At 45.1% G+C, this 20,120-nt stretch overlaps 2 protein-coding genes across 26 annotated transcripts in view; one reads left to right on the top strand and one right to left on the bottom strand.

The window, feature by feature from the left end:
* Positions 1-962, top strand: part of WDSUB1 (WD repeat, sterile alpha motif and U-box domain containing 1) — an 85,945-nt gene extending 84,983 nt beyond the window's left edge. For both annotated transcript variants that reach the window (XR_013401778.1, XR_013401776.1), the window contains one exon: positions 579-962. The gene's annotated coding sequence lies outside the window, so the exon portion shown is untranslated. The remainder of the gene's footprint in view (positions 1-578) is intronic.
* TANC1 (tetratricopeptide repeat, ankyrin repeat and coiled-coil containing 1) overlaps positions 1-20,120 on the bottom strand; it is a 265,725-nt gene that overhangs the window by 31,557 nt on the left and 214,048 nt on the right. For all 24 annotated transcript variants that reach the window (XM_001093218.4, XM_028830727.2, XM_077957059.1 and 21 more), the window contains 5 exons: positions 16,106-16,214; positions 14,742-14,864; positions 7,145-7,381; positions 4,659-4,844; positions 2,385-2,463 (listed from right to left, as the gene is read on the bottom strand). In XM_001093218.4, the coding sequence (XP_001093218.3) occupies positions 2,385-2,463; positions 4,659-4,844; positions 7,145-7,381; positions 14,742-14,864; positions 16,106-16,214 (734 nt within the window). The remainder of the gene's footprint in view (positions 1-2,384; positions 2,464-4,658; positions 4,845-7,144; positions 7,382-14,741; positions 14,865-16,105; positions 16,215-20,120) is intronic.

Below are 20,120 nucleotides of genomic sequence, written 5' to 3'. Positions count from 1 at the left end.
GATTCACTCGCAGGATCCTTACCAAGGCCTTCAGTTCTCTGTACGATGCCTCATCTGCCTTCATTCCTACATTTAGGGTTGGTAACAGACCCCAAGTGGCCAAATCCCAAACACGGATGTCACATTCCGGAGCATGTAGTATACATTTGTGTAAAGACCCATATTTGCAGATGTTCTCTCAGCTGAAACCCCCTGCAAGATTTCAAGGTATTCCTCTGACAAATGCAGGCCTGGAAAGTAGGAGGGCTTGGGGCAGTAGACGATAGTGGTTGTCTTTGAAGGAGCACAAGAGAAAGGTACCAGACAGAAAAATGCACAGAGAAGGTAAGGTGGATTTGGTTGAGATGCAGTCCACAGAGAGCCACTGTGGCTCTTTTAGCCTGAAAAATAGCACTTAGCTTGCTTCTTTTTGGTTTACATTTTAACAAGCGTCTCAAGTAAACTCTTGCCTCATGAAATTCACCCTGATGTCTGGTGAGGAAGAGTGTGAACTGCTTCCCAGGTTGCAAAGTGGTTTGAAGGTTATGCATGAGGCTTTGGAAAAGAGGGGCCAAGTTACTGTTTACCTTCTCATTAAGACCCAGGGGCAACTACAAAGAGATGAATTCTGCCAGCAGCTGAGAGCTTGGAAGTCGGTCTTTTCCCGGTGGAGTCTCCGAGAAGAACACAGCCCCAGCCAATACCCAATTAGGAGTCTGGGAAGATCCTGAAGTAGAGAATCCAGCCAAACTGCCAAGAATTCTGATCTAGATAAAGACTGGTGGGAAGTCTGTTGTTTCTCATGTGTCTCTTTAGCCATCAACTGATGGGCAGATTCTCAAGGCAGGAGGATAATGCAATTCAGGACTGGTCATTGAGAGAACAGAGCTCACACAAAGCCTTCAAAAATCAGCCCTTTTCTGGAATTTTCTTCCAAATAAAAAAGTCATCTTGAATATTAAAGGTTAGAAATTCTCACTTAAGCTAAATGTGTGATGTCATGGCTGCTAGACCTGATGTCCATCGTCTTCACGGGTACCTCTCACTGTGTGTCACTCTATGTCAGGCTTTCTAGACAGCTCTGCGGGGCGCTAGGAGTCACCTGAAATGACTTGGGATGCTTGTTAAGAAAATCACATGCTGGGCTTTCCCCCTAGTGAATCAGAATGTCTAAGCCCAAGTACCCCAAGAGGCTCTTATCACTAGGCAATGAAAGAACAGAGATTTGGACCTTCTGGCTGTCAGTAGTCATGCTCTTATCCACTCAGCAACACTCCTGCCCACCACATCATTTGGAATGTGATGGAAACTTTTCTTTCACCAAATGATAGAGCAGCCTATACTATTTAAAAGGGAAGGGGGAGGACTCCATAAAGAATTAGGCAATATTTCAATCCACATACTTTTACCCGTAGACATAATCCAACTCCGCTGGAATTCTGTACTTTCTCTGCACCTGGGAGCACACCCAGCTCCTTCTTTGGGCCCACAATGGGGATGGAACAAACAGCTCTGAGGCTCTGAAGGACAGGCCTGCACTCCTGCCAGGAGGTGAGGCTCTGTGGCTTTCTCCTAGAGTGAGCTATCTAATAAGCTCTCCACACCACCATTTGGCTTGTTAGGAAACAATTTAGGAGCATTTGGAAACAAATCTGTGCAAGAGAAATGGAAGTCACTATATACCAGGTACACAACAGAAACATAACCTGGAAATTCATTTTAAATACTCTTGATGACATCTATTTAAAAACAACTTGTAATTTAAAGTCTCAGATTCCTAACACTAGTCCAGTCAAGCGGAAGACTGGAAAGCAGCATTACTGATTTAGTCTCACAAGTAACAAACTCAGATCTTCACCAGGATGTGCCCAGGCTTCTCACTGTAAAGACCAATGGAAATGACTTGATAGCCTGCATTTGTATGGTAACGTGAGTAAACCCCATGAGGCTGAGTTTTACCCTCATTCTATATAGGGCAGGGCAGGCTACTCCTGCCTTCTGTGCTGAGCCGCCTTTGATTCGTGTGACAATGGGGATAAAAGTTCATGCCTAGCTCACTGTGCGCAGGTCACAGGAAGATCACATTGGTGAGATGTGTGAGATTCGGCAAGCCAGAAAACACCTTACTTAGGTACTTCCACCTGACATTCATCTGATGCACAGTAACTGCTGGTCTAATTCAAAATAATCAGCTAACAGGACTGCTTTAAAAAATAAAATCTTATGCTTCCAGCAAAGTTTTGCTACTCATTTAGAAAGTTCAAGGAGCTCTAAACTTCAAATGCCTGTGATAAAATAAAAATAGGACTACATACATCATAGTCATTCTTAAGACAATTAGGCCAAAATAGGGCTAAAACATCAAGCAAGCTGCCCCAGACTACAAGCAGTGGCATTATAATTACCTGTTTCTCCCCACAATGTGTCGGTGCCATTGACTTCTACTTCATGTTCCTTCTCCATCCCCAGCAAGCACTGGACCACCTGTCAGAAGTGCCAAGGTGATTTAATGAGTTCTCATAGCAAGAGGTGCTTATGATATAGCCCATGTATCAAAGGAGAGAGTGTGTTGTTTTTTAACCATTATCTCACGCTACACAAGGAGAGAAAAATATAATGAAAACTGTTTTGAAGCATAATTCATATGCTATTCACACTTTCAGTTGAAGAATAATTAAAAAAAATCTCTGAATTTCAGCAACATGGTTCAGGATTACTAGGTACTCAGAATTCTAATGAATTCCAACATGACCCAAATATGCCAGCCTCATCAACAAAGGACACGGCAGATCACACCAAGTGCAGTTTCTGCATAAATCACAAGATAGTGAATCAATTTTTCACAAGGAAGGAAAACAAGGCAATATACCTTTTTCAAAATTTTTACAAAGTATGGTTCAAATACATTTTCTACTGGTAGCAGTATTCTTTTTCCCTTATGAGACTCTTCCTGTCAAAGGGTGGGTCAGGTCACAGGTATGGAGGCAGGAATCCTGGCTTGCAGGGAGATGAAGCATCTGTGCCCTGGACCTGAGCCAGAGTTCACCCTGAGCAACAGCAGCAAGCAATGGGAGAACATGACAAAGCCACCTTCCAGTCTCCTAGCCCACACCCTTTGTGGTAGGCTGAATAATGGCCCCCAAAGATGTCTATATCCCAATCCCCAAAGCCTGCGAATGTGACCTTACAGGGCAAGAAGGAATTGCAGATGTGATTATGAACCTTGAAACGGGGCGATTATCTCAAATCATCAAGGTCTATATCTGATACACATCTGATCTAATAAATCACAACCATCCTCTTAAGAGGGACAGGAGGAGTCCAGGTCAGAGGACAGAGGAAATGAGATGACAGAGGCTAAGATGAAAGTAAGGCACTCTGGAGATGGAGGAAGGGTACACGAGCTAAAAAATACAGGTGGCTTCAAGAAGTGAGAAAAAGCAAGGAGACAGGTTCTCCCCTAGAGACTTCAGAAGGAAGGCTGGCCTCCCAATAGTGTGATTTTAGACTTCTGACCTCCAGAATTCTAAGAGTAAGTGTGTGCTACTTTAAGCCACTAAGTTTACATCCATTTGTAATAACAGCATTAGGAAACTAACAAACCATCCAAGTCTTGTGGTGAACAAATCCTGCTTTTTTCACCCTACTGGCTGTGCTGAGGTGGTTTTCGCTCAGCATTTCCTCCCAACAAGCTTTAAAACAAGGGGGTTTGCACGGGTTAAGACAAAGGTCATTCCTAGGCATTCATGGTCCTTCCAATGACGACTTTTCACACTTAAAAAAAGGAAAACATCTATATTTTCATATGTGTGTTTAACAGTCTCTCTCTGTGTGTGTATATATATGTGTGTGTGTGTGTGTGTGTTTAATGTTTTAAATGCCAGAAATTAGCCAGCCACTATTTTATGCTTGTGTGTGTGTCTGCCCATGAGTTTTGAATGCCAAAGTCAGCCAGCCAGCTTCGCACTCAAATTTACTAAAGTCATTTTGGAAAAAGAATCTTACCAAATACTGGCACCTCTAATTGCCTGAAGATAATTCAGAGTGAGAAATACACAGGAGGGCGCGAGCAAAACGTTATTAAATTCACAGATAAAGAAAGCCAAGACACACAGGTCAGGAGGTTGACAATTAAATCTTCAAACTGAGGAATACCAACATCTGTCAGAAATAAATGCTCTATTTAACTACCGCATGGAGTTTTCATTCAGTGGAGGAGCTGTAAATGACAAGCATTCTTGCGTGCTATCAAAGCATTAAAGTTCTATTTTTAAAAATCCTTCAAATACTCAGGAACGATTTTAGAATCAGGATTCTATGTGATTATTTTAAAATGAACACAAGGACAGAAGAATGAATCAAAGGGGAAAAAATGTAAAACAGCAGGTCTAGAGGGCAGAGCAGGGAAGGGGGAGAGACATGAGCAAGAGCTGAGAGTTAATGTCATCAAAAGGCTTCCCACAGAAGAACAAGCCTGCCTGTCCCCATCACATGTGCACAGGAGTGTGCACTGTCACTCATGGGAAGAATGCGATGCCCGTAGAAGACCTTCTACTGCAGGTGGTCAATGCCAACTGCTAGTTCTTGGAATCCTCATTCTTTCAGTCCTTCGGTGTGTCAACTGACTTGCTGAGCTACAGCTTCTAGTTTCCCAGTGGGGAAACCCCTGCCCCACTCACCGAGCTGTGGCCCATGCTGGCGGCTGCGGTCAGTGCCTGCTGCAGGGCGTGGTTCTTCCTCAGGGTGCCTGGCTGGGGAGGACCTGGCGACCACTCACAGGTCAGCAGGTACTGGAGAATGTCACCATGGCCCCGTAGGGCACTGTGGACAAGCGCACACTGGCCCTTCTTATCCAAGTGGTCCACCTGGGGGCAGGAGTGGGGGAAGGTTATGGCTGAGCACTACTTTCCCTTTGAGCATGCGGATACACCATAAGCTGTTATAAGTGTAAAGCACAGCTGGGATCTGTAAATGGAGGTGCAGTGATGTGCAGCAGTAACGTACCCACCGCAAAGGCTTAGCCACACATTGCCCTTCTCCATGAACTGAAGTTTATGTATGTCCCAAATGTTGGATTTGAGAGAAAAAAAATAAAGCTCCCATAGCTGTTATAAGCCTAACTGTGTGTAAACCCCACTCCCTGTAAGCATACATGGGGTTCACATTCTGACTTGTCTTTCTGGAGAACATAGAACCTTAGTCTGGATTACTTCCAGACAGTAATGAATGTACCATTCCAGGCCTCAGGTTCCCTTTGCAAGACTCGGTCACAAAACTCTCTCCTTAATCCCATGTCCCTGCAGCAAACTACACAAAACTCCTAACTCTCTTGTGAGTATGTATGGAGACACACACTAAACCCTCGGACAAAGCCCTGTACTTCCTGACTTTGGTAGCTTGGGTGGGGCATTCTAAGTCTGCTGTGACAAGCTATAATTTGGGGGAGAAAAGCCGCTCTCTGATCACTGAGCCAGGGGATCCAAAGAAAGAGAGGGATGTGGAAAATCAGCTGAGTGTGGAAGGGCAGGAAAAGAGTCCAAGTGGCATCTGATTGGGAAGGAGGCCTTATGCAGGTCGGTGGCCTGGGCATGCTGGCAAGTAAAGGGGGGGTGGCCACAAAGTCAGGGCAGGCCAGCTAGGCAGAAAAAGTGAGTGAGTGCCATACACCTCCTCAAGGCCCCAAAGCAGTGGCAGCCCTTCATGCCCTGTCTAAACCCCAGAGTACTGGGCCTGGGAGTGGAGCCCAGGGCCTAGCCTTGCATGCCTGCCAAATCTGGGGATGCCCTGTACCCTCATTCAGAGGCTTTGCCAGAGCCCCCCAAAATAGCACTCAGCTTCCTACTCCAGAGCTTTCAGCTGTGATGGGGGGAGGCCTGCTGGCCTCAGAATAAAGTGTAAAGCACAGCTGGGATCCGTAAATGGAGGTGCAGTGATGTGCAGCAGTAACGTACCCACCCCAAAGGCTTAGCCACACATTTCCCTTCTCCATGAACTGAAGTTTATGTATGTCCCAAATGTTGGATTGGAGAGAAAAAAATAAAGCTCCCATAGCTGTTATAAGCCTATTTTTTTTGAACTTTAAATATCCTAATTAAAAGATAAAAGATAATTAGCAGTTTATCTCTATTGTTATTCAAAAGACACATTTCCCAAAAAATTGCTTCCAGTAAATCTAACATTTACTGTGAGCCCGGTATCATTCTCATTCACCCTATTAAAGCTGACAGCTCCTGGCCAGACGTGGTGGCTCACATCTATAATCTCAACAGTTTGGGAAGCCAAGGCAGGCAGATCATGTGAGGTCAGGAGTTTGAGACCAGCCTGGCCAACATGGTGAACCCCATCTGTACTAAAAATACAAAAATTAACCAGGCATGGTGGTGTGTGCCTGTAGTCCCAGCTACTTGGAGGATGAAGCAGGAGAATCACTTAAACCTGGGAGGGGGAGGTTGCAGTGAGCTGAGCTCATGCCACTGCACTCCAGACTGAGCGACAGTGAGACTCTGTCAAAACAAAAAAGAAAGCTGACGACTCTAGAGTAACTTGTAGAGTAATACATACTTATTTCATATATGACTGAATGCTTACTCGACAGCCCTGTGGTAGGGACTGCTGTTATGCCCATTTTACAGATAAGAAGCCTGAGTCGTATATAGGCTCAATAACTTGCCCAATACCCTAGAGCTGGCAAGTGAACAGATGAAGATTCCAGGCAATCTAGTTCCTGCAGCTCAGGCACATGACTTCTTCATGAGTTCATGGAATTCATCTTACTGTTTTAAAAGGACACAAAATGGGATAAGAAGAAGAAAGGGGAAAAAAGCAAACATTTAAAATATTTTAAACCAATCTCGGTGCTTTCTAGGTCAATACTTGCAGGCTTTTTAAAGGCTGGCCCTCCTTATGTGGCTAGGATCCAGAGTCTCCCTGGAATTCTGCCTTCCCCTGGACAACATGAAGCAGAGTTGCTATGTATGAGCAAACACACCTCTCTGAGGCTGCCCCAGTCAGGCACATTACAAAGTGACCAATCCCGGGAGCCCGACCCTTTCTGTGTATGCTATAGTTTCAGAGACAAGAGAGTCTGGTCCAGCAGATAACAATTCTAGCAATGAGATGAAGCCATTTCCCTGCCCGAGCCCCAAAAGAGCAGGCTGCCGCTTACCCTCGCTCCCTTCTTGGTCAGCAGACACACCAGCTTCATGTGGCCGGCAGCTGCTGCGTAACAGAGGGCAGTCATGCCGTTCTCCGATGTTCCGTCCAGGCAGGCACCAAATTCCAGGAGCAGAGTGACAACTTCCTCGTGGCCAAGGTGAGACTGGACGCACAGGATTGGGGCATTATTTAACACTTCTGTCCTGTAGTTCACGTTGGCCCCTCCCAAAATCAGGAGACGGCTCACCTGTTGGACAAGGCCCCCCAACAAGACTGTCACATGTATGTCATCTAAACATTTACGGAAATGGGCAGTATTCTCAATTTTCAGTATCATTTTAATCCAGTGGTTCTCAAACTTGAATGTGCACCAGTATCACCTGGGAATACATTAACAATGCACATTCTCATTGGTGGGAATGTAAAATAGTGTAGCTTACTGGGAAACAGTAAGATGGTTCCTCAAAGATTAAAAATAGAACTACTGCCCCAGGCACGTGGCTGTAACCCCAGCTACTCAGGAAGCTGAGGTGGGAGGATTGCTTGGGGCCAGGAGTTTGAGGCTGTAGTGCACTATGATCATGCCTGTGAACAGCCTGCTGCCCTCTAGCCTGGGCAACACAGCAAGGCCCTGATCTGAAAATTAAAAAAAAAAATTTAATTAAAAAATTCAGTAGAGGACAGGTGCGGTGGCTCATGCCTGTAATTCCAGCACTTTGGGAGGCCAAGGTGGGCAGATCACGAGGTCAGGAGATCGAGACCATCTGGCTAACATGGTGAAACCCCATCTCTACTAAAAATACAAAAATTAGCTACACATAGTGGTGCACGCCTGCAATCTCAGCTACTTGGGAGGCTGAGGCAGGAGAATCGCTTGAACCTGGGAGGTGGAGGTTGCAGCGAGCTGAGATTGCACCACTGCACTCCAGCCTGGCGACAGAGTGAGGCTCAGTCTCAAAAACAAAAATAACAGCAAAAAATAACAATAGAATGGCCATGTGATCAGCCATCCCACTTCTGAGTATATATCCAAAAGAACTGAAAGCAGGATTTCAAAGACATATTTGCACACTCATGTTAATTGCAGCAGTATTCACAACAGCCAAGAGGTAGATGCAACCTCAATGTTCATCAGTGGATGAAGAAAATGTGGTACATATACATACAATGGATTATTACTCAGTCTTACAAAGGGAGAAAATCCTGCCATATGTGACAATATGGGTAAACCTTGGGGAAATGAGATAAGTGAAACAAGCCAGATGTAAAAGAACAAATACTGTGTGATACCACTTATGAGATATATACAGTAGTCAAATTCATAGACAGTAGAATGAAGGTTTCTGGGCCTGGGCACAGGGAGAAATGACAGTTGTTGCTTAAGGGATACAGAGTTTTAATTTTGCAATATGACAAGTACTGAAGATCTATCACACAACAATGTGAGTATTGTTAACACTACTGAATTGCACACTTAAAAATGGTTAAGATGGTAAATTTCCTTTTATGTGTTTTTTAACCACAATTAAAAATAAAAACTAAACAAATGGCCAGGCACGGTGGCTCACGCCTGTAATCCCAGCACTTTGAGAGGCTGAGGAGGGTGGATCACCTGCAGTTAGGAGGTCGAGACCAGCCTGGACAACATGGTGAAACCCCATCTCTACTAAAAATACAAAATTTAGCTGGCGTGGTGGCGCATGCCTGTATCCCAGATATTCAGGAGACTGACACAGGAGAATTGCTTGAACGCAGGAGGCGGAGGCTGCAGTGAGGTAAGATCACATCACTGCACTCCAGCCTGGGGGACAGAGCAAGACTCCGTCTCAAAAACAAAACAAAACAAAAACAAAAACAAAAACACAAAAACAAAAAAAACTAAACAACTGCAATTTCTTGGGCCCCACCCTGATTTCTGATTCATTATATCTGGGTGGTACATTTTTAACGAGTTCCCCGTTGATATTGACACTCTTGGTTTGGGGAACCACAATTTGAAAAATCACTGTTTAACTTCAACAAAACCAGGAAATTCATTTTCCTGGCAATGAAGTAATAACTGTGGCTGGGTACAGGGGCTCACAACTGTAATGCCAGTATTTTAGGAGGCTGAGGAGGGAGGACTGCTTGAGCTCAGGAGTTTGAAACCAATCTGGGCAACATGGCAAGACCCCATCTTTATAAAAAATTTTTTAAAAAAGAAAAAAACAGTCATGGTGTTAATAGTGACATAAGGCCAAACGTAAATACAAATACTTTATGGGGATGTGTTCCTAAAAGAAACAGAAAATATGGCAATGTCCACATGTGCCAGGATTGTCAGCAGCATAACACTGCTAGAAAATAATGTGCTGCTTCCACTAATTACTATATTCCCCAGTTAGTAATCTCCTTGGATATAGGTATTGGGAAAAGCTTTACATCTCCAGGTTTTAAAATAAAATCACTGAACATATGCAAATTTTAGGTATATTAATATTTTTTCTTTCAGATCTCCAGATCATTAGATAAAAATGATGCTCCTTTAACAGCTGTTAAGATGTCCAGTGGGTTTCTTTCAAAGGCTCACTTCAATGGTCCTGACCCACATCAATCACTGCCCTTGCCAAAGCCTGGCAGGTCCTCCACCTGCCCACTAAATGTGAAAACCACAGAGACTGTCATTTATTGACTAGAGACGCATGGGGATCATTAAAAGATACAGAGAGACGACAAGGCATAAAAAATTCAGGATATTTCAGTGATACGTGTCCACAAGAGTAGCTGACAAACAGAATATTTACAAACAGATAGGTCTGGAAAATTATACTACCAGGTGGTAAAACCATAACTCACAATGGCACAGCGACAGGTTAGAACCCCAGGTGTCAAATTTGAAGATGTCTTGGCTACTGAAGCTTACCCCTATGTGATTCAGGTCTCCAGCTTCCTCTCTGATCTTCTCTGCAGAATCCTTCCCTCACTGCAGCCACCTTGGACTCAGCATGTGCTGTGACGATGCCAGGCAAGGCCAGCCTCATGGCCTCTACCCCTTTTAGTTCCCTAACTGGAATGCCCATTCCATACATATAGATGCCACAGGATCACTTCCTGCAGGGTTCTGTTCCAGTGCCGGGACACAGGGGAGAGAGTACCCTGCCTCCATGTACACACCTGTGCATGCACCCGGGCCCTTTCTATCCCTCAGCATGCTCTGTTTTCCTGCTTAGTCCACTGCACCAGACTCTGGTTCTACAATACAGAAGTTCACAGAGAAGAAAAGCAAACAGAGCCCCTCCATGGATGGGGATGGCCTACACATCAGGTTCTTCACACTGCTGGGACTGCCACCTACATTTAAGGAAGAACAGGCCGTTTGCAAGTGACAAGGAGGCCCTGAGGAGTCAGCCGACCACCTGACGACCACCCCGCTGTTTACCCCATCAGAGAGACCACTGTCTAGCCAGATCCAGGTGAGCACCAACCCAGCCTCTAGGGTCTCGTTGTCAACTTGTACTCGTGGAGGAACAGATGAGAGATCAGAAAGGGTGTCATGTCCTAACACTGCTGTTTCATGGGCAACTTCAGGCAAATGACCTAATTAATCCCCACCGAGCCTTCTTTACAGATCTATATAGGCTTGCTTTTTAAAATGCCACCAGACTCTGATCTAATTCAAAAGCATTTTAAGATTGCATTACACTACAACATTAATAAAAGTGTGGCCAGGCGTGGTGGCTCATGCCTATAATCCCAGCACTTTGGGAGACCAAGGTGTGTGGATCACCTGAGGTCAGGAGTTTGAGACCAGCCTGGCCAATATGGTGAAACCAAGTCTCTAAAATACAAAAATTAGCTGGTTGTGGTGGCACGCGCCTGTAATCTCAGCTACTCGGGAGGCTGAGGCAGGAGAATCACTTGAACCCAGGAGGCGAAGGTTGCAGTGAGCCAAGATCACGCCATTGTACTCCAGCCTTGGCAACAAGAGCAAAACTCCATCTCAAAAAAAAAAAAATTTAAAATTAAATAATAAAAGTGTCTTTAAAATCCCTTTGAATAACTGTTAGTGTGGACAGAATCAGATTATGCTGAAGAAATACGTGAGGATTTTATTAAGGCCGATGAAACCAGTCCTCAGCAAGAGGAACACAGAAGATACACATGTCTGGACAATACGTGCAACGCCGCAAGGGGCACACCAGACTCTGATAGCCACAGGACGGGCAGGATCATTCGTAAATTCCCTGGATGATTCTGCCAGACAGTTACATTCTTTCCTCCCCCATCAACCCCATACCTTCTTGAGATCCATGAGCCTAAAAGATAAAGGATTAAGTGGTATGAGTTCTCAACCAGCCCCTAAACTAACCTACCGTGTGATTTTCAGAAAATTCCTCGACCTCTCTGTGCTTTAGGTGCCACCTAAGAAAACAGCAGCATGCCATCCTATTCTAACAGGTACTCTTTTGCTAATAATAGTGGAAGGTACACTTGGAGTGCCATGTTGAATCCCTTACAAGAGTTTACCTGGAAGGCATGTGCTCAGGGCAGGTTTCCTAAAGATGTCATCAATTCACACGTCATCTGCTTCTGGGAAAAACATGTTCCTTTGTTGGTGTAAGGCTGTAGTTGTTTTTACCACTTAACCCTCCATCATCTTCCCCCAAACTATGGTTCTTAACCTTGATGCATGCTGAAACCACCTGGGAGCTTGAAAGTTTCCAATACCCTGGCCCCACTCTTGGAGATTCTGACTTAACTGGGGCTGGGGCTGTGGTACCCAGAGCTCCCAGGTGATTTTAGCTGGCAGCCAGGGCTGTAAACACATCAAGTGATAAAGGCACCTGCAGAGCAAGGGCTTGCTGAATGTCAGGAACCCTTCCAGCTGTGTGATTTTGGAACGTTATCAACTGCCCTCAGTTTTCTCATCTGAAAAAACGAGGATAAAAGTTTCACTTCACTTGGTGGTTATAAAGATTAAAAATCAATGTGTAAGCACCCATCAACTCTTCATTTACATCAGGTATAACTCCCAATGCAATCCCTCACGTTATGCACATGTACCCTAGAACTCAAAGTATAATAATTAAAAAAAAAAAAATCAATGTGTAAAAAAAGTATCTATATACATGTGCATCAGGCATTTAGCACAGCACTCAGCATCCTGTACATGCTAAATAAACATTAATCGATGTTATAATCAACCTTTCATGGAGTCTTCAGAAACGACAAGAACTCATGTCCCTGACCTCTGGAAGGCACAGGAGGGAGCTCTGCCCTCCTGTCCACATCACCCTGCATGCCCACCCTGGGTTGTTCACCAGCACAGAGCAGCAGGGACACCTCATGCCAAGTTGAGGGCAGAGGTAAGTCACCTGCAACCATCACATCCTCAAGGTAGGCAGCTCTTGTTAACAAGCACCAACCGACACATCCAGAAGTTCCCAGGTGCCCACAGCAGAACCAGTTTCCAGAGATGAGGCAAAGCACTAACAAGAATTCATGTAAACATAATAAATGCCAAGTATGTTCCCAGTAACTTTAACATCTCAGTAAGGTTTCTTATCACTCGAGACACAGTCTCTTTTGTGTCTCCACTTTATAGGTGAGAAAGCCAGGGCTCAGAGGGAGTAAGGCAGAGCTGAGTGCTAAGCACAAAGCTAATGATGGTCACAGAGCAGTCAGGCAGCAGAGGCAGCAGTCCTGGCTGAGAATGCACTGCGCTGAAGGAGCCCGTTTAAATAACTAATCCTATAGATTTTCCCCCAACAATATGGACATTTTCCGATCATGATCACAGAAGCTCTCCTTGGACAACACTCGGAAGTGGTGGTATCTCTCAACTTCTGGATTTAATGAAAACAGGAAGGGAGGTGGGGGTATGCAAGGCAACACCATCATGAGGATGAGAAGAGGTTTGGCCAGGGTTGTCATGGGGCTGCATCAACATTCCCACTAAGTACACTGGAAGCTCACACAAGCACAGTTGTTTTTAAATGTGTCCTTTCCGACTATGATGCAGGATATGACTGGATCTCCCAGCCAAAGGAAGTTGGGCCAAAGGCCACGCCTAGCTCATGTTCTCCTCTCCTTTCTGTTGTCAGCTGAGAAAAGAATTGCAACCTAAATCCTCCTGAGGCCACAGCCTATGAGATGGTGCAACAAAACCACTGGCTGGATGGGACCCCAGTGGGCCAGCGGGGCCCAGGCTGGCTCATCCTGGCCTGGCCACAGGAGATGACATGGTTAGAGACTGCTGGCATGCCACTGCAACTAAAATCCATCTACCAAGTAATCATCCCAGAGCAAGTCACTTTAATCTACCAACGTGGCAAACTGCAATTATTGTTCAAAATGACATTCATTCTTGTACGACAACATTTAAGACACTCTAAAAAAAGTTCCTTAATTGCATGCATAATTTAAAATTACTGTAATTTGTTCAGGATCCTGTGAAAACCTTCCCCCCCACCTTGAAAGATACAAGAAACGGAAGGATAATGAAAAGACTTAAGATTCTATAACCACATTATAGAAATAATTTGGGGGATGGTGTAGATGTGACACTGGAGTTTTACAAAACGAAGTAAAAATGATTAACTCTTAAAATCACACATACATTAAAGAGGAAAGTTTATAATCCCAGGAGGGCCATGCTCATTACACTATTATGCTGTACCTTTAAATTTACTGTCTTAAAAACTTGTACTCAACAGATGTTTCCCATTTACTTATCACTGTATTAAAATAAATTCTATGCCCAGAAATTCATTAAAGTATGAAAACAGATATTGCCATTTTTATTCTTGTCTTTCTTCCTTATGATTATAGAATTTCATTAGTTATGGAGAAGCAAAAAGATACACTCTTAGCTGAAATGAAAGATAAAACAATGTGAGTGATTCAGGAGGAAGACCTGGCTCACTAAACTGCCCCAGAGCTTCCACAGGCAGCCGGGCACATCAGGGCCTGCAGCTGAAAGGCCTGGACACTAACTGTCTTTGTGGCCTTAATAGGCCACTTGGCCTCTGTGTGCTTCAGATTCCCAGGCTACATGACATCAGGAAGAAAAATCTACCTTAAAAAGCTGAGTGGAACATCATGACATGACAGCCGCTAACCAAGAAGTGAAGAAGCTCTTGGCTCCACAGAAGGCCATGCTGACATCCTTTCCATAGGCAGAAATATGTGTACATGAAACCTTGATGATTGTTTTTCTGTGTACTTATCTCTATGCATCGCGCATCAAGGCTTAATTTCCCATGAACTCTAAAGAGATGGTCCAGATTAGTAACCCAGGACACTTAAAAAACCCATTTTCCCTAGAAATCTCTCTGATCTTTGATCTCTTTTGTAAATTGCTTCCTTATCACATCTGCTGCGCAACAGTCACCACATGTGCCCAGAGCAGCCCTGACCACCCACATCTTTCTGCCAAAGAAAAGCTAAACTTCTGGGAGAATGAGTAATAGAGTGCCCAAGCCTGCATGATCAGGGAAGCACATCATTAGAAGCTCCTCTGCATCCTCTCACCACCACCCAGGGCAGAGGGAAGCAGGGCTGTTGGAGGAACAGCCAGCAGCCGGCCAGGCCTGGGTCTCCGGGTCTCTGTGCAGAAGGTTGCTCACCTTCACGTTGGGAGTATAAAGATTCCTGAGAGAGGCCAGGGCGGCGGACAGCCCCTCGGTGCTATAGCCAATCCACAGGGCTTGGAGATGGCTTGAAGAAATTCCCGTCTTCTTACTGAGGCCCTGGAAACAATCAGAGACAGACCTGCCTGAGCATCTCGTTCCCACCTGCAGGGTCACTCTGAAAGTAGATCTGCCGCAGAGGGTGCAGATACCCGCAGAAGGCACAGGGTCTCACACAAAGAACGCCCGGACACGTGAGCTTTCACTACCTGAAACCAAGGGTCAAGGAACCAGCCTGTCTTCACTAGGTTAACTGTGTGCCTGGGGAGAAAGATGGCAGATGAGAGTTTCTCTTTTTTTGAGTCAGAGTCTTGCTGTGTCGCCCAGGCTGGAAGTGCAGTGGTGCAATCTCAGCTCACTTCAACCTCCACCTCTCAGGCTCAAGTGATTCTCATGCCTCAGCCTCTCAAGTACCTGGGATTACTGATACATGTCACCACTCCCAGCTAATTTTTTTATTTTTAGTAGAGACAAGGTTTTGCCATGTTGGAAGTAAATTAGAGGAAGAATAAATGAAAGAATTAGAATATCACCATCTGAGCCCCGCAAGGTGATGCGTGCCTGTAGTTCTAGTTACTTGGGAGGCTGAGGTGAGAGGATTGCTTGAGCCCAGTGAGCTATGATCGCACCATTGCTCTCCAGCCTGGGCAAACAGAGCGAGACTTCATTTCAAAAAAATAAAAATAAAAAAATAAAAAAATCACCAGGTGTAACTGCGAATGAATAAGTCCAGGCAGTGACCAGAAATGACTGATGGCACCACAAAATGAGAAGCAAACACAAATGCTGTGCCTCCTGATATAAGAAACTTACAACTGGAACCTTGACATCCTAAAAAATGATCAATGTGATTAAGCCTGTGAAAACCCAGGGGAAAGAGGAACATGTTAAACTGCATCATGAAAAACAAGCACACAGAAAGTCCAGGTGGTATAAAATCACACAGGTCAAGGAACTCAGGTTCTCGGACAAATCAATAACAAGGAAACAAAAAGTAATGAACAAAGTGGAGCCTTTAGATAAAAAGAAACTTATCAGAGATTTAAAGGTGGGAAGAAGTAAAACTTAACTCCAGCACTCAGATATACACTTGAGCAATCAACTATAGCAAGATGCAAGGAAATGCCCAGGCTGAGTCAGAACAGTGGTTACTTTTGGAGAGGGGAGGCAGGAGGAGGTTGCATTTGGGCTGAGGTGCGTGGAGTGTTTCTTGGATGGCTGACAGAGCTCTCTAAAATCTCCAAAGCAAAACCTCAAAATGACAACAAAGAAACCCTTCCCCAAGCTGGTGTGTATCTCACCTTGAAAATGTGTGCCTTCAGGATGTGGTGGCCGAGCTCCATGGTCTGCTGGCGGTTCAACTTGCCCTCCTGACGCGAGAACATGAATGCCAGGAGCGCGTGCCCATTCCTAGGGGAAGGAATACAAAGGCTCATAGCAGAAGAGCCCATTCCACCACACTGCAGACCCACTCTCAATTTACCACCCATTGCCTTAGTCATTGATTTATGTCTGTCACAAAGATGTAAACTCTGGGAGGCTAAGGGTCTCGTCTGAGTCATAATGCCTAGCAAAGTGCCCAGCACTTGGTGAATATTCAAATGTGTTTCTGGGATGGATGCATGAATAGACACAGAGCACAGAACCATCCCTGGGCCTGGCCTTCAGGTCCCCTCAGGATCACCACCACTGGGGGTAGACAAAAGACAAGGCCTCACAGTGGGAAGGAGAGAAAAGCCAGGCCATGCTAGGTGACAGACAGCTCATGATCAGGAAAGCAGAGAATTCTAGGCTTGGATGGCACACAAGTCCTTGTGGTGAGAAGAAGGCTAAGGCCTCTAAGTGGGTTTGCAGTGGCTGGCACATGGTTGACATCCAACCAATAGCGCCCATTTCCCTTTTGTGAAGGTACCATCCTGCCCATTTCCCTTTTCTGAAAGGGCCATCCTGCCCATTTGCCCTCTATGTCCATAGGATTCACTGTCTTCCTGTGGACCCCATGCCTTTGTCTGAGCCAATTAATTTCTAAATGACACACAGAGTTGCTTATTCCAATAGCAGTGACTTCTATGCAATGTAAATTACTTTCATTTCTATCATCTTGTCAACTTTGAGCAGTTTGATTGCGGAAAAGCAGGTAGTTGTGGAGGGAAGAAAAGATAAACATTACATATATTTTAAAATATATGTAATGTTTCCAGGTATCAAGCTCTTACTCTATGCCAGATGCATCCTCCTACTAGTTGCTAATCTAGGATTAAAGGCACGCATTATTTAAAGTGCATTTGTCTATCCAGATGCATGCCTGCTTCTCAAATAGGTTATAAACCATGTTAGAGATGAGGAAATCAAGGCAGGTGGAGGCCAAGGAATCGGTTTTTATACTACAGGGGAGGGCATGACGTTTAAGCCCACACTGCCCACTGAGTCCCGTCCAATGTCTTGTAATGGCCTGAAGTTTTCCCATGAGCACATGCCCTGTCATCCCCTGGACACCTTCTACGTCCCAGATCTTGACCCTGGGATTCCCTTCCTCCCTTGTTCCCATGGAAACCGCTGTCGGCATCTCTCTAGTGCTCCAGGCCCCCAAGGTCTCCCCAGGTCCTACCCATGGACTGATCCCAGGATTCAATGTGGCCCAAATCATGTCAGTTGCGGGCTACTCTCCCAACCACAGGCTAAGTCCTCCTAAGTCTCCCAGCTGGCTGAGCTCTGTGGCCAGGCCAACTGTGTCCATCACAAAGACACACTAAGTATCACCTTATAGGGTAATGACAACACACCCCTTGGTGGCCGGGCCTAAGGTTTCCAGTGCTCCCAGCTGAGCACAGGGCATCCCACCTCTCTGAGGAGACAACTCCCCATGCCACTGTTCCCCACCTATGCTCCTGCAACCCTGCTCATCATTCCTCTCTGCCCTCTTGTTCTTGAAACCAAGCAATCCCCTTCTAAAATCATCTGCATTCATGATTCTGTTCATTTCCAAAGCTTCCAGGTATCAAGCTCTTACTCTACGCCAGATGCAGAAACTTAACTGAATTATCTTGATACATTTACCTGCACAATCCTATGACCCCCATATGCTTACATGAAGAAAGAGGCCTGAACAGGTAAAGCAACTTGTCCAAGACCACATGGTTAGATGACAGAGCAGAGATTTGAATTAAAGTTGGTCAGATAGGAGAGCCTGTGCTCTTAACCAGTAGAGCTTGAGTCCTCCTTCATTCATTCACAGCTACACCTTATCACTGGCACCACGTCTGACGGCAGGGATTTTATGGGGAACAATGCAAGGTGCTTCCTTGAGAAGCTCTAAGCGATGGGAGGGGACACGCAAACGAAACGCAAGTTAGCTAACTGGGTGCTGTGAACAGATTCCACAGGAACAAAGAGGAGGCAACCTGCCCCATCGCTCAGGTCCCATTCCCTCCTCCTCGCATTCCCAATTTCTCCTTCTTTATGGATCTTTCTCTGCACTATCTTTCCGTGATGTTTCCGACAATGTCCCAATCTCCTGTGTTATTAAAAAACAAACAAACAAAACCACCCGTCCCCTAAGCCCTTCTACCTCCCATCCCAAGATGCTGGCTCCCTCCTTTCTCTCCTCTCAACTCAATGGTCAGAGTCTCCTAAGGATCCAGGACCCTCCTCCCTCACTGAAAATCCAATGGCTTCCTCTTAACACTCATTTCCCTTCACCTCTTGGCAACACTTTACATCCGTAAGGTCCCTGCTTGAAACCCTCCTCCACGCCCTGGAAGCCCAGTGCTATCTTTTCTCTAATGACATGAGCTTCCTCACTGAGTCACGCCAGACACCTCTCCGTCAGTGATGCTAGATCTTCAACCGTCAGTTTCTCCTCCAAACTGCCGACCCACCCTGCCCCTGGAACCTGTCTGCCTGGGACAGACGGCTATCTTGCAATCTCAACTGCTGACAACTAAAACCAGCCCTGTCCCTGCGAAACCTGCTGCATACCGCCTGCCTTTCTTACCCTTCTCCAGAGCAAAGCCACACCTAGTTTCTGACTCCTCTTCCTCTACTCTGCCCATGAGGCCAAGCCACAACAGCTACCTCATGTCAGCAAGGCCTGTCTCTATCCCCAGTCCCCCCCAAGACCCCACTCCTGACTGGTACAGTAGGCCCCACACACTCTGTGCCCTGCACACTCCTTCTGTTAGCTCTTTCCTCTCCTCTGTTCCATGAAAAAAGGTCAAGTCAACCTAGATTTGCTGTTGCAGAATGTGGCCTCCTCATTCTGATGCAAAGTGTTCAACAGCTCCTCCTGTCTTCAACAGCCTTGTTCTACCTACCTACTAACAACCTATTCACTTCTCGAGTTAACAGAGAACAGAGCTAATAGGGGGCTGTTCTAGATGAGACTGCCTGTGCAACCAAAAAAAAAGCTGATGGATCTTAGAAACGGTCATCAGTGGCTTCTAGTGCCTACAAAGACACGAGGATGTCATGCACCTCCTGAGAGAGGTACTCACCACCACCTACTAAGTGTCTTTGTTTAAAAACATAGACTCTGAACAAGCTCTAAACTTCACTACCAATTTATAGGAAATAGGGGTGAGAGGAACACATGAAAAAACAACATGAGGACACAAAATTCAGACTATAGGAAACTATACAGGACGAACTACCCAGTTGCTCTTTTTAAACAAATAAATTGTGAGGAAAAAGAAAAAAAGATGAGAAGAGAAACTATAGATTAAAAGAGACAATCGAATGTATTTTATGGACTTTTCGGATTCTGATGTGAACATACTAAAAAATAGAAATTTGAGCATGGCTAAATGTTTAAGATTAATAAGAATTTGCATTAATATTTTAGGTGCAGTAATAGCATGGTTAAGTATGAAAATATCTCTAAGATGAATATTCAGTTATTTAAAGTAAAATATCATGCTTACAATTTAACATCAACAAAAAAAGGAAACAGATGTAGCAAATATTGCAAAATGTAAATATGTTTAAGTCTAGGTGGATATGAATGAAAACTCAAACTATTTTTTTTTTTTTTGAGACAGAGTTTCGTTCTTGTTGCCCAAGCTGGGGTACAACGGCGCGCTCCTTGGCTCACTGCAACCTTCGCCTGCTGGGTTCAAGCGATTCTCCTGCCTCAGTCTCCCAAGCAATTGGGATTACAGGTGCCTGCCACCAGACTCGGCTCTTTTTTTTTTTTTTTTTTTTTTTTTTTAAAGAGACGGGGTTCACCATGTTGGCCAGGCTGGTCCTGATCTCAGGTGATCCACCCATCTCTGCCTCCCAAAGTGCTAGGATTACACACGTAAGCCACCACACCCGGCC

Source organism: Macaca mulatta, chromosome 12, assembly GCF_049350105.2.
Source record: "Macaca mulatta isolate MMU2019108-1 chromosome 12, T2T-MMU8v2.0, whole genome shotgun sequence".
NCBI classification, from domain to species: domain Eukaryota; kingdom Metazoa; phylum Chordata; class Mammalia; order Primates; family Cercopithecidae; genus Macaca; species Macaca mulatta.
This window is presented reverse-complemented; position numbering and strand designations above follow the sequence as displayed.